This window comes from Cricetulus griseus, chromosome 10, assembly GCF_003668045.3.
Source record: "Cricetulus griseus strain 17A/GY chromosome 10, alternate assembly CriGri-PICRH-1.0, whole genome shotgun sequence".
NCBI classification, from domain to species: Eukaryota; Metazoa; Chordata; class Mammalia; order Rodentia; family Cricetidae; genus Cricetulus; species Cricetulus griseus.
Window position 1 is genome coordinate 6,392,609 of NC_048603.1, and position 14,586 is coordinate 6,407,194.

General features: G+C 35.3%; 1 protein-coding gene and 1 pseudogene across 3 annotated transcripts in view; one reads left to right on the forward strand and one right to left on the reverse strand.

The window, feature by feature from the left end:
• Nucleotides 1-14,586, forward strand: part of LOC100774887 (CUB and sushi domain-containing protein 3) — a 1,055,385-nt gene that overhangs the window by 787,004 nt on the left and 253,795 nt on the right. For all 3 annotated transcript variants that reach the window (XM_027431430.2, XM_027431431.2, XM_027431432.2), the window contains 2 exons: nt 6,659-6,850; nt 12,723-12,861. In XM_027431430.2, the coding sequence (XP_027287231.1) occupies nt 6,659-6,850; nt 12,723-12,861 (331 nt within the window). The remainder of the gene's footprint in view (nt 1-6,658; nt 6,851-12,722; nt 12,862-14,586) is intronic.
• Nucleotides 6,010-6,203, reverse strand: LOC113837436 (annotated as a pseudogene).

Genomic DNA, 14,586 nt, shown 5'->3' on the forward strand with positions numbered 1-14,586 from the left:
AGAAAGAAAAAGTGTGAATCAAATACATATTTTTCTACCATAGAAAAGTTACACTAATAAGAAAATGGTTATATATAGCAGCAGTTCGTGCTTTTTGTTCTCACATCCTCAGGTTATAAGAGCATATTGAAGCAAATTGCACTGTAACATAAATCTTGATACCACATAGTTGGGATAAGTGACCATTGTTCTGAAATATGGCTTAATGTAAATGATCAATAACTATTTTATATTCATTCATTAACTCATTCCCCAAGCATTTATTTGTTCAAATGACTCCTTTTTTAGGGGCTCTTCTTGTTGAAAAGATGATTCATTTCCTCATAGCACAGAGTCAAGTTTTGTTTGATAAAGGTCACATCTACTTGATAAACACATTCAATGATCACCAGTAGATTATGTTCATTGTATTATCAAATGATATCAAATCTAATTAGATATATTAGAAACAATGTTTTTGTAGTACATAAACAATTCTCAATTGTACCATAAAGTAATCTATAATAACGTATGCTGTGAGGAGCCGCACTCACATTCGCCATTACAAGATGGCACTGACATCCGCTGCCGGATCAAGTAAACAACGTTGGTATACATGTGCCCAGTGTTTTTCCACTGCCTAGCCCCACCTATTCCATGGCGTCATATAGGGTGACGAGTCATGCACCTATCCCAGCTGTACACGCATCGCTCAGAGCTTGTGAGCCTTTATAAGGGGACGGGATTCTTGGCTCGGGGTCTCCGCTCTGGTAAGCTTATGCTCTCCTCTCAAGACGCATTAAAGCTTTACTGCAGAAGGATCCGAATGTCCTGTGTCGTTCTTGCTTCTTGCTGACGAGGCGATTGCACGGGACAGTATGCTAAAGATCCACTTATATGTAGGTGCTATAAATAAAAGGGAAGATCTACGCTGGGCATGGTGGTAGATGCTATGGTTACCATGTTTTGGGGGGGAGGAATACAGCAAAAGAAAAGGGCATATTTGGAATTTTCCCTGTAAAAATTGATCATGAAATGTAGCTATAAAATTATATTACTCTGCAAGTCTGTCTATTCAAACTACAGGTAATGAGAATGTTAAATAAAAAATGAAATTGATATTTGTTTTAGCACAATAAAAGGTATTCCCCTTTGAAAATCACACTTGCCATAGGGAATTTATTTCCTTTTGTAATCACTAGAGAGAAAACCTCATTTTTATTAGAAACAAATGCAACCATACCGGGAAATACTGCTTTACTAAAACAACAACAGAAAAGAGTAGGGCAGATAGATAAAGTGCTCGCCTTAAATGCATCAAGAACTCTGTTATCCCAGATGCAAGCAAAAGTAGCCGGCAAGCTGGCATGGTGGCATTTGCTTCATGCCTAAGACTGAGGAGGAAGTGATAAGTGGACCCCTGAAGCTCACTGTTTGCCAGATAACCTACCTGGTGTGCGCCTGGCAAATGAGAGATACTGCCTCAAAATGACAGTAGATACCAAGGAATGGTCTCTCCCCAGCTGTCTGGTTCTCTTCTGGTGCATGTATGCACGCCAATATGTATTTGCACCTACACACACACAGACGTGTGTATACTCAAATGCATATGTGCATGAGCACACAGGTACGTATGTACTTGCATGTACCTGTGTACCTGTACAGACAAGAATATAGACAAATATACACATAGAAACACAAAATTGGGAAGCAATTTTTCAAATTTGTTGTCAATGTACAATGTTGTCAAAATTCCTCTCTTAGGTCAGGAATTTTCCTTTCTATTGTGAATTCATTTCAAACTAAATTACTCTTCTCTAGCTATACCATTTTAAAAGGAAACTTAAAATGATATGAGTAGAATAAAATTTTGCACAAATACTATCTTGAATTTATTCATGTTTTTACTTTTCTGCTGTTATTGAGATTATGTTGAACATTCTAAAGTGATGAATTTATTGAATATTTTGTGAAGAATTTACACGGCTGTAAAAACATTCTTCAACCCAAGGTAATTCTGGTCACTATACATACTAATATAAAAAAAGTATATACAAAAGAGGTATTAGAAGATAGCTGAACAAAACTGTGTTCTATAATTAAATATAAGCAATATGAACTAAAGTAATTCAGAAAGAAAATAGAAATAGTATGTTAATATACTGTGAGTCCATATACTATTTTCTGATAATGCTTTCAGAGTTTTGTATATAAGAAAGATAATAAAAGCTTATATGATACAATTTATTCTACAAAAGCTTTTATATATTATGCTAAATTATGGAAGTGCTCAATGAGACGTTCCAAGAGGTGATAAAGTTTATATAATAGCAACAGAAATGAAAGCCGCATTTTAAAATTTTAGAGTGGTATGCTCTAATATGGGCAAAAATTTGTATTAAATAAAAATTACCAGTTCCTAAATAATGTGGCAAATTCCTTTTTAAAAAGTTACAATATTAAATAATTGTTCATAATAATACTAATTATGAGACACTGTCTCACTCTTAAATCCCTAGGAGAAATAGCAGAATTTCTGAAACAGTTATTTTTTTCATTGGTTGTTGTTTCTACTAATTCAGAGGAAAAGAATGGTTGGTGCTAAAATGCTTATAATTTTTCCTATTCACAAACACAGAAGGCAACCAGTATGGATCCAAACTTTGAATAAGTGAAGAAAATAAAACAATAGCATCCCTACAAAGCAATTATTTCTGTGGGCATTTAACTAATTGCTTTTAGAACTCCAGGAGTTCCAACTGGGGAAAGAGTTCTTTGGTCTTTCATTAAACCCCCTCATTCTCTGCTATGTTTTAAAACCTTACTCCTAATTTGTTTATTAACAGAGAGAAAATGGAACAGTAGGGCCTTACCACCTCTTTCCTTTCAAGTCAATTAGACCTCCAGGCAAATGTATATTCTCACATAAGTCTTAGCCTAGTGTGAAAATCCTCTTTTTGTAGACAATTTGTCTCACTTAAATCATTAAACCTAGAAAACTTTGTAAGAAATACACATTTTACCCTATGACCCGATCATTCTAACTGTTGCTTTTTAGTGTTTCTATCTTGGCCTGTGTAGACATACATATGTTTCAATATAAATATGAAATATATTTATATATCATATATTGTTATATATGAGAATGCCATAGCTTAACAAATTTTGCATGTGTAAAATTAATCTAGTAAGTCCCCACCCAATAAACCAAAACTCTAATTTTCCTATTAATAGCCATCCTTGTAGTTTTCTTTTTGAAGTCTGTTGCATGTTTCTCACAATGCCACTCCTTCCAAGGAAAAGATCCCAAACATGGATGCTGTACGTACGTGTCAAGCATCCTTCTGTAGTTATGTAAATCTGCCTCATGTCTTACTTCTCTTTTCTCAATAATCTCACTAAGTGGTTCCCTTGTTAGTCTTATAGGAAAATAATCCCTACAGAAGTAACTGGCGTGAGCTAGAGTTAATATTTTAAGACTGTATTTGAACTATGCCAACTAAATTTTCTAATTACAAATATCTCTTCTGAAAATGTGTTGATGTTTATTATTCGATGTCTTGGGAAGATTTGTAGCTTCTGGGATTTGTAGTGACAGTGAAAAGAGAACACTGGTGTGTTATTAATGCTGTGAGTTTTAAAAAGTAGACCAACAGACTTTTAAGTCATGCTAAGCATCTTTGGTTCTGATAAATTTCAGTGAGCTTATTTAACACACCTAGGCATATTTATAAATTGAGGACATGATAGCAGTTGACACATAGAGATCTTTTTCTTTTTTCTTATCTTTTTCTTTTTTTGAGGGTTTAGGGAATCATATGTTTAAGGTCACTGGCCATTGTTCAGAAATGCTACAGTATTAGTAAAATTAATGAATATCTATGAGACTTTGGTGCTCAGCTTACTATGACATGAGTTTTAGAAAGCTGTCTAGATATTTATATTTTTGTCAAGGATGGGTAAAATGTTACTTGAAATCTTAATTTCACAATTCTGAAAAAAAGTATATAAAATTATCTGGTTAAAGCGTCAATATTTTTCATTTTTCAAATCAGCTGTTTACAAATTAATACTTTAAAAAATACGAGCACAGCCCTTGTGTAGGTGCAGATTGGTGTTACCGCTTATTTGTAGGGTGTCAAAGTTAGTATCATGCTGTCATTTTCAGTTTTTTACTTGTGAACATTGTCTTGATTCCTACACAACTGAAGTCAATACATTGAAACGTAATGTAGGCATCACTCTTTCATTTGCATATACATGTACAGATACATGAGTATAGCAAGTCTGGTGGATGATTACATTGATTCTTCTCTTGGTAGGTAACTTGTCTAACAATCTCTTATTCAACTAAATAATAGACCTACACATCTGGCTATCTACATGACTATGTACTCACATACTTGTCTACTAAAGACATAGAAGATAAAATTCATCTGTGGCAGTACTAACAAGTCTTGATGTCTGTTCAATTTGTGTGTATGTCACATACTTTACTCAGTTTTCCCAGGTAACATGGGAGCTCTGACATTGATGTAATTCACCAACCTTATTTAGAGTTTAGCAGTTCCACAAGAATGTATTATTAATTTGTAGTTGTCTCATGGTTATAGATTTTTGTGATAACCACCATAATCAAGACATAGAACACTTACCTTACAAGGCGTCATATAGTACTCACAACCAGTTACCTTTGAACATTTCTTCATGCATTCTAACCTTGTCAACTAATCAATTATCTACTTTCAAAAATTAGTCACCTCAACAATGATTTATAATGCAGCCAAACACTGTTTAATCTTGCTGTTATGCTTTTAGCATGACAATTTCTGTGACACACCAGCTATGTGTGGATTCATACCTTGTTATGTTGAGTATCACATTCCCACAGTTTAACCTCCAGTAGGGATAAATGCTTATGTCTATAGCTTCTGGGCTATAAAGCAAGTATATGACAAGTTCTACAACAAACGGCAACAATCCTTCATGGAGGGCCTTATTCTAGTTTGATTTTCATTGCTTCAATAAAATACTGAAACAAAAACAACTTAGGAGTGGAAATGTTGATCTTAGCTCACAATTCCTAATTACAGTCCATCATTATGGGAAAGTCAAAGTGACAGGAAAGAGGTCACATCACATCTACAATGCTAACCAGTTATCTTTTTTTAAAGTATGTATATTTACATGTTAGCTTGCTTATGCTTAGTTAGATATTTCTAATCTATACAATTCAAGTCCCTCACCCAGGGAAGAGTATAACCCATGTGGTTGTACACCCACCCTCATTCAATCTTGGCTGTAGGCCAGTCTCTATAAACTGTCACTCATTGTGACTCTCCCAGGGTAATTCTGGAGTGTGTCAAGTTGACAAAGCTAAGTATCTTAATGTCATAGCATTCTTCAGTTGTCCCTCAATGTGTGGATAATCATGCAGTTTTAGCTAAAATTTTGCCAGCAGTTAGCCTACTCACATAGGCAAGTCGTCTTATTTAACGTTAGAAAGTTTAATAGTCATAAAGGGTTTTCTGTGATTTTTGTTTTCATTTTGCAACTTAAAGATGTGAAGTATAGTTCCACATAATGTTTGGTGATCTTTGAAAAAACATCTTTTTGTTCGTCTTGAAATTTGATTGTTACTAGGAGTTGAGAGAGTGTCTGTCTCTGTTTCTCTCTCCCTCACTCTGATGTAAGTTGGATATCTCCCAAACAATTATTTTCTCCCATTCATTTCAACCCCTCGAAGTGACTTGAACATAGTGGAATGATTGGTTTTAAATGTCAACATGCCACAAGCTATAATATCCTGCAAAGAGAGTCTCAGTTGAGGAATTTTCTAGATCAGGTACATTTGGACCTTTAAGCATTTTTATAGGAGGTTCAATGGAGTTGAAATGAAAGACTCACCATATATGGGACCAGCATCATAGTCTGGACCCTGAGCTGTATGAGACAAGAAAGCTAGATGAATGTAGCAAAGTAAAGATGTGTCCATTGTTTCTTGACCCTGAAGTGTACTGTGATGGGACTAGTTCATTGAACTCCCAAAGTGGGGTGCTATATCCTGGAATTCTAAGCCAAATAAATAACCACTCCTTCCAATTGTTTTTTTTTTTTGTTGTTGTTGTTGTTTCTGGAAAGGGTGTTTGTCACATAAAAGAAATATGTGTAACTGATAAGAACAGATACTACACTTGATCTTAGCCAAAAGGCCCAGTTGATGGCACATGCCTTTAATCCTAGCACTCGGGAGGCAGAGGCAGGCCAATCTCTGTGAGTTCTAGGCCAGCCTGGTCTCCAGATTGAGTGCCAGGATAGGCTCCAAAGCTACACAGAGAAACCCTGTCTCGAAAAACAAAAAAACAAAACAACAAGAAACAAACAAACAAACAAAAAAGAAATGTCTGTAACATAGAGTTTGGAAATTTATTTGGGTGTCTAGTATTTAGTGATTCACATGCTATGCTGCATCTTAGAAAAAACTAATGCATAGACATTTCAAGAAATACAAAATCATTTATTTCATAGATGTTTTAAAGATAACTCAGGCCGTCTTAAAAGTCAGTTTCCTAAGAAGACATAAAACAGTGGAAAGTTGTAGAAGTTAAGTCTTTCAGTTCGAAACCATGAAACTGATTTTGATAATATAAAAACTAAATGCCATCCTGCCTTTTGATAGGTTCAGTTGCCACTGCCTGTCGTGATCCAGGAGTCCCCATGAATGGGACACGGAATGGGGATGGACGAGAGCCCGGTGATACCGTTGTCTTCCAGTGTGACCCTGGGTATGAACTTCAGGGACAAGAGAGAATAACCTGCATTCAGGTAGAAAATCGATACTTCTGGCAGCCCAGCCCACCAGTCTGTATAGGTATGATTAAAGAATAATTAAGATTTTATAAAATACAATGCAATGATTAAAAGCCGGTATTGATGTTCTTAAACACTCTGTTCCAGAAAAGCACTGTGTAAGAGTCTGAGATTTCAGAGCAGTATCCTCATAGCCCAAAGTGTACAAAAGTATAAAGGGTGACTACTAAGTTCTATACTTAAGAGTCCATAATTTCAGTATATTATAAACAGCTCAAAATTTCTAAAATTTAATTAATCAAAATTCCTGAAAATTTTTTCAGCCTCTATTCACTGAATAAATCATTATCTTTGGCTTTAAAATTTAGAGGCATTGAGAATCTACATTTAAATTGAGCTGGGTTGGTTTACACTTCATACGCTTATTTCTTCTAAGAAACTTGTATCAACAGCTATTTTAGAGATTCAAAAGGATGACTTTCCATTCAAGTCGAGAATATCAAAAGAGCATCAAGTTTTGTTTTGATGATCTAAGGAGTGTCCAGACCTTGTTCCGTGCTTTCCATGGCCTTATTCTCAAATCCCCAACTCACACCGTATAGAGATTCACGATATCGACTTTGATACAGAGCTGAAAAAAATCAAGCTTGGGAAAATGGGCATTTTTCCCCATACAAACATTAAGAAAATCTCAATTAGAATGTTTAATATTAAGCCATTCTGTTCAAGTATCAATGTAGATGATATCCTCAATTTATAATATTTTTTTACTAAGCCAAGCTTAGTGAAATTTTTATTCATTTACATATTCACAATTTCATTTCATCATAAGCAGCCTCGAAGGGGATTCTGCATCCTGCTCACTTACTATTTGTATTGCCACATTAAGGCGTGTTTTATATGAAGCACCTTATTTTGCCTCATTTGTCCACAGATTATGAGTACATTTTCAATACAGTTTCATAGTTCCTTATCGAATACCATGTGGAGTTAGAAAATGTGTTTTCAATACTTGAATAAGAAGCAAGGAAACTCAATGAATTACTCCTTGTTGTAGTAACTCAAGAAAGTTACAAAGTCCAGTTCATTCATTCCTTGATATTTCCCATCCACTGAGACTTGACAATAAATTAAAAAATACCATTTCTTATCAGCGTAATTCTCAATGAAATGAAAGCTAAAAAACCATATTTTTACAGCACATTTTCTGTATTTTGTAGATAGGTTTTTAAAAATATTCACTAGAATTCAAAGGCCTAATCCTTCCTGGAGGCTAAATGGTATCTCTAGGTCACTTCTGTAGATAATGAGGCAGATAATGAGGAACCAAAAGTATGAAAGAGAATTCAAACCTGAAACAAATTAATGGCATAGCTTGTACTAGTTCAGATTTCAATCCATTTGGTTTTACAGTTAATCTACTATCTCTATGCTGCTCTATTGTTCTTTATGTACTACTGCAGTGTTTAAACTATCATGCGTATTTATAAAATCTGAATCAACAAATTGAGGTAACAGAAGCAGCTTGAGGAACTTTTCTAAGTAAAAGAGGCTAAAAATATAAAGTATATAATTTGCCTAAGATGCAAATATTCTTCTTTACTACTTGGTTAGCATGTGAGACTATAAATAAGTTAAAACTCCATATTCTTATTAATTGAAATTTGTTGCATATCATAAAGAGAATCTCTATATAGAAGAATCTAGGTAATATTCAAATAGTGAAGGAAAGGCTCATGATCCCCCCCAACAAACTGAGGAGCTATTGACAGTTGTGGCTTCTCATGGAGGAGAGTCATTCCAAGTGGCGTTTTCCAGGGGATGACTCCACACCAATAAGTAGTACAATTTGGACTCCATGTTCTAGGTTTCTTTTTTTTTTAGAGAAGACTTAAATATGGAAGGGTAATAGGGACTTAGAAGTCACCCTGGGAGGAATTAAGGTAAAGAATGGAAGAAAGATGTGATCAAAATACATTTCTACTTGATAGTCTCAAAGATTTAATAAAATATATTTTATAGAAAAATGATGAAATGTCACAAAAATGCTGCAGATTGTCTGGCTTTGTATGACTATTAGGTCAGGGGGTCACTTAATAGGATTAGTGGGGTTATAATGTTATATTAACAGTGTATTTATATGTAGAATCTTAAAATATTGGGAGAAATCTACTGAACCGAAGGGAAAAAGCCACAGCTCAAACTTTAGTAAGTGTAAAGGGTTCTGAGAGAGAATGTTACAAAATTCCATTTATAAACTACAATATACTCTAGCTAACAGGGCCTGATATTAAGGGGAAAGTGGAGCAGTAAATCTTACTTCTGTGAAACAGGGTATGGAACATTTTTGTATGGATTATGTATCTGAGCATCATTTTTTTGGAAGGATAAGATAGCTTCAGGAGAAGAGATATGCATTAGAACATCTCTGAGGAAGAAAATAACTTATAAAAAAAGAATCTGAAAAATTGCTAAGGCTGTGGAAAGCTTGACCTCTGTGACTGATAAGAAAGAACTCTATGATTGGAAATACTATGCGAAAGATTAAACCTTGAACTTCTTAGAAACTCCTTAAGTGTATGTCTCAGACCTCGGAGAATGAAGCATTTTACTTGCATGTGAAGGAAACAAAAAAATTCAGCCTCATAGCAAGTACCAAACAGAAGGCCGCTATCTTTAGAGAGTCAATAGAATTCATTCTAACCAAATTGACAGTGTGAAGATTACTTTGACATTGCCAAAGGGAAAGTAGCAACTCTCAATATGAAGGTAAATAACAAAGACATTACTGTGCGTGGGTAGCTGAGAAAGACTGTACATGAATAAAATAGAATTGGTTAAAAAAATTAAGAAGATTATAAAATAGATCCACAGTTGCTGCCCCTGTAAGTGCCTCACAAGAAAATGCACTCAGAACAAGCCGGGCATGTCAGGATTCCAAAGAAGCCAACTGAAATTCAGTTCATGAATGCCTCAGATTTTATTTTGGGTGCTTTCTGATTAGACATGTAAACAGTGAATGGATTTCTAACTGGTAGTTAAAGGTGAAGGTATTGTAGAATAATTGTATGTATTTATTGGAAGTCTAGGATTTAGAAATGTCAGGAAGTTTTACTCTCTTGTTGGCTCCATTACGTTCTTTCAAAACTGCCATAGCTGTGAAATATGGAAGGAAAATATTGATAACATAAACAATGGAGTAAAAAGAGTTTTAGGAGCCCTTACACTTAAAGGAAAGAAGAGACATAGGTGGTATCTAGTAAGAGTGTCAATATGCATGTATTGCACTTTCTTAGCTTTGTTCGAGAAGAATACATTCACATGGGTATATATGTATCTACATAAAAATTCTAACAAAACATAGATCAGGGTTCTGAGTAGCAAATAAGAAAACTGAAACAGCATTGATCCCATTTTATATATTAGACATAATCCCAATCCATAACACCCAAAGACTCACAAAGCTTATCAATTCTGTTTTTTTTTTCTACACATTACCTACATAATTGCATTTGCTGTTGTGCCCAGCTTTGTACATTCTTCATGCTTCTGCATCATTCATACATGATTTTTAAGGACCTGCACACAAATTCAGCTATTGCTAGCCACAGAACAGAGAACCACTCATTAGATTACACATTCATTCATAGTGTTAACATACTTTTCACAGTCAATATGAAGAACCATTAACATGTCGGTAAATAATATAGATGTCACATGTGTCTGGACAAAAAAAAAAAATATTGACCCGCTGTATAAGAAAGTCTTGACTTTCCGTGTGAGTGGCGAATAATGTTTAGATGAACGGAGACTATGAAAACAGAGAAAGCCTGAAAGAGGATGCTGCTGGTACAATCGTGTGTTTCAGCGAAGCTAAAGCTGAGTCCAGTTTACCCAAGATGAACCTACGTTTTCTAAAATGCTCCTAAAGGCTGAGGTGCATTTTAAGTCATAAGGGAAACTATATGAATTCAAAACGTGGAAAACATTTCAAAAAGAAGGAATTACATGAACAGAAAGTACATGGAATTGTAAGAATTTTTAGTTCCAGCATTACAGCCCAGTAGTTTAAGGTGCTTGCTGCCAATCTTGACCTCCTGAGCTTAATTCCTGTGACTCACATGATAGAAAGGGAAAACCAATTCCTGGGAGTTGCTCTTTAACATTCCCTTGTTTTGATACAAACACACAAATTAATGAATTACTATAATTTTAAAAAGCTGTTTTTGTAGTGTTTTCAATGTAAATTATACATGCAAAGTGATGGCAGATGGGTATTGCAAAGGGTATAGAGTTCTGGTAATGCAGGCGGCCTACAACTGAGGCATTGTCTTTCAAGTTTTGCAGCAGGACTGCAAACTTTTTGCCTTTCTGTGCTGTGACTAGATAATTTTCACTCAAAGATAATCGGTAGAAACAGAAGTCAGCTATTGCCATTATTGTAAAGAAAGAGATGAGTTAATTTAGGTCAAGAAACAATGGTAGCAAATAAGGAAAATGGGTCAAGTTGAAGTGCATTTTATGAGATAGATTCTTGATACATCTTAGTGAACTGGGTATGAAGATTCATTGAAAACCGTTAGGCCCTTGGCTTAGAAATATGCATATGTTGGTAATACAAATCAAGCAACTTAACAAAGCAAACAAGCATTTGATTTGAGTATTATGTAATTTTGATGTTACATAATTTATGTAGCACATTACTGTGTAGTGATAGCTTTGAAGACTTGTGTGATTTGTGACTTACTAGAGATTATTGGCAGGTTGTGATAGAAAAAAACAAGCTTTCCATTAATAAAAGTGAAAGAAAAAGTCACGAACATATTCAACAAAGAGGACTATAACTGAATACAATATACTAGGGGGTGGGGATGGAGGCTTCATAAGGGACTCAGGAGAATAGCCAGGCCTTAAAATGAAATGGAAATTTTCAGGACAAAACTGAAGTCTAGGCAAATTCACTAGAAGAAATTGAACAGCAAATCCTAGAACTAGCCCAGTAGATTCAAGTTGAAGTCAACAAGTTAAAAGGACTGACTATGAAGAGACAGAAAAATTCAGTAGTCCCTAGTATACTTGTAAACTTAAAAGAGGTTAAGATTGAACTGACAATAGCTTGCCTTGGAGCTGAAGAGGTTTGTAAACAGAAAATTGGAGGAGATAGTGCAGAAAGCAAAACCCAGATTAAAGACATCTGGATCTCCAGGTAGGACACAATTCAAAATGGAGTACTACAGCTTGAGAGCCTTTGTCTACTCATTCATCCATGGGCACACTTGTCTGCTCTTCCAAGTAAATACAACGTAAAGGTTAGAAGACAATAAAATCAGACTTCCTTTGCCAAGTTGAATTTAGCAAGCATAGACTTTTTATTTTTAAAGTCTTTTTGCGCCCATGTAGCTATGGGTAGCTCTGGAATACATTGAAGGAGAATTGTAACAGTGTGAACACTGTTGTCCTATCTTTATATGTAGTGCAAGAGCGATGGAAGAGGAAGTTCTCTTTTGCTGAGAAAACTCCCCAGAAAGAGGGAAAAAAAGGAAGAATAGGTGCAAATGTGTTGTCATTGGGTAGCTCACATCATGTTGTACCTGATTCCACACGCTATTTCTGAGAAGCAACTGGAATCAGATTTCTTTTCTAATATCCAAGGAGAAACCATTTTTTTTTAATCCCTCTTGTGATGTTTTTACAGTCTGTGGGACACAAAACAGTAACAGGTGACTTCGTTATTTTTTTAGGAAGTTTCGCAAGCCAGTAAAGCAGTTCAAGTCAATGTATCAGAATGCATGTATGCATAGCCCAGCAACCCGTGCTGTAAACATGAAGCATGTGCAGAGTTCATACCCGCAAAGAAATGTTTTCACAAATGTAGACCGCTAATGGATCTTATTGATCTCTTAAGGTATTTTGTTTGCTTGTTTAAATTAAAGCACCTTGTGGAGGCAATTTAACAGGCTCTTCAGGCTTTATACTTTCACCAAACTTCCCGCATCCGTACCCGCACAGCAGGGACTGTGACTGGACTATCAGCGTCAACACTGACTACGTCATCTCCTTGGCATTTATCAGGTGAGTACTTACACCTCTCCAATATTTAAAAAAAAAAAAAATTCTGTTTATTTTGCCTTGGCATTTGTACTAGGTAAGGTTTTTATTTATTTAAAAAAAATGAATGCCAACACTAATACTTTGGAGTGGGTGATTGAAAAGCCTTGGTGGGCAGGCCTCAGCAGTTCTGCAGGGTGGGAGTGAGAATTGTCAATTGTCACGGGATATCCAGGGCAGAGGAAGATGGGAAAGATCCAGAAATGTATTGCATCGTGAACTTTGCTCTGTATTCTTTTTCTTTCTCTGTGTGTTTATCACCTCTGATTCCACCAATCATCTGTTCTTATACTCAAGGATTAAGCAGTCAGTGAATCGATATCTTCTGTCTCATATTCTCTGCAACAACATTCCCTTGCTGCCATGCGTGTGTTACTGGATTTGGAAGAATTTGTCTTCCTAATCACTTTCCTTCTTAGCGTCTCATTTAATCATTCCTCCTCCCCGGGGTCTCATCAAGTCCAGCAGATGAGAAAAATGTAACGGGTCATTGCTAGATCTTTCAACAGAGCTTTCTGGGTTTGAGAGGTTTTCCATGGGTTGCTCACAAGTTCATCTTAATGTACTGTAGCCCTGGGGGGGACCATTGCACGGGAACTAACAGAGTTTGAACTCTAGATGGGACGCTAGACTTGCCACTATCGTTTCTCTTTTCTGTTTTCCTCATGATATTTTATCACAAAACGTGACTCTTTTGATTTAAGATTTCAGTAAGGGGGTGTGAGTGGCAGGAAGTCTAGGCCAGAGATGGAGCAGCTGACTAGCATGGACAGAACTATGGGTTCAGTCCCCAGAACCTCAAAGCAAAGCAAAAGAGAAAATATTGCAATGGGATTATTGGGTTTGCACTGTTTAAAGTGACCGAGTTCTCCCTAATTTACAGTTTTCCTCTTGTTCGCAAACACTGATGCAGGCAATAGATTGGTTCTAAGTAACACAGCTGGCCATTTTACCTTCAATAATAATTTAAAGAGGTTTGTGGTTTGTGTAAAATGTTAAGCTCAAACATAAAGTATTTCTAACCCATTGAAGCCAAGTTAAAAAGCAGGTAACTGAAAATCACAAAAATTAGCAAGATAAAGAAATTCTATATTTTAAATTCAAAGTATTGAATAAATGATGATTGTTGCTGCCAAAACAATGACAATGAGTTTGGGTTATTTCAGGACATCATTGCAAGGACTTCCTTAGCAAATGAGATTATTATCCCCATTTTTTTTGCTATTGGAGAAATTGCATTTTAAACCAATAGAAATTATCAAGATATTTGATACAGGGCATTGTTTCTCATGAATTAAATTTAGCTAATAAGTTGGAGATAAAGGGCTATACTGCAGGAAATATAGAAAAGAAATTTGATTTTCAATTCTGTCATTTATTATGTGACATTAAGGAAATATCTGACTTTTAAGTGTTTCTGTATATTCATGGGTAAAATAAAAACTAAACCCCTTTCCTTATTTCTCAATATCTCATGATCAAATAAATTTTTAAGAAAACAGCATATTTGTGCAAGTATACAATCATCCAAGTATTTGTATGAAAGGAATCATTGCAGATAAGAGCCTAAAATTTCCTAAATTTTTTTTTCACTTTCATCTTCCAAAAAGCTATAAATCAAGACATTAAGCATTCACTTAAGTCCAAGCCAGAAGCTCAATGTGCTATCCAGTACTCAGTATTTAAAGG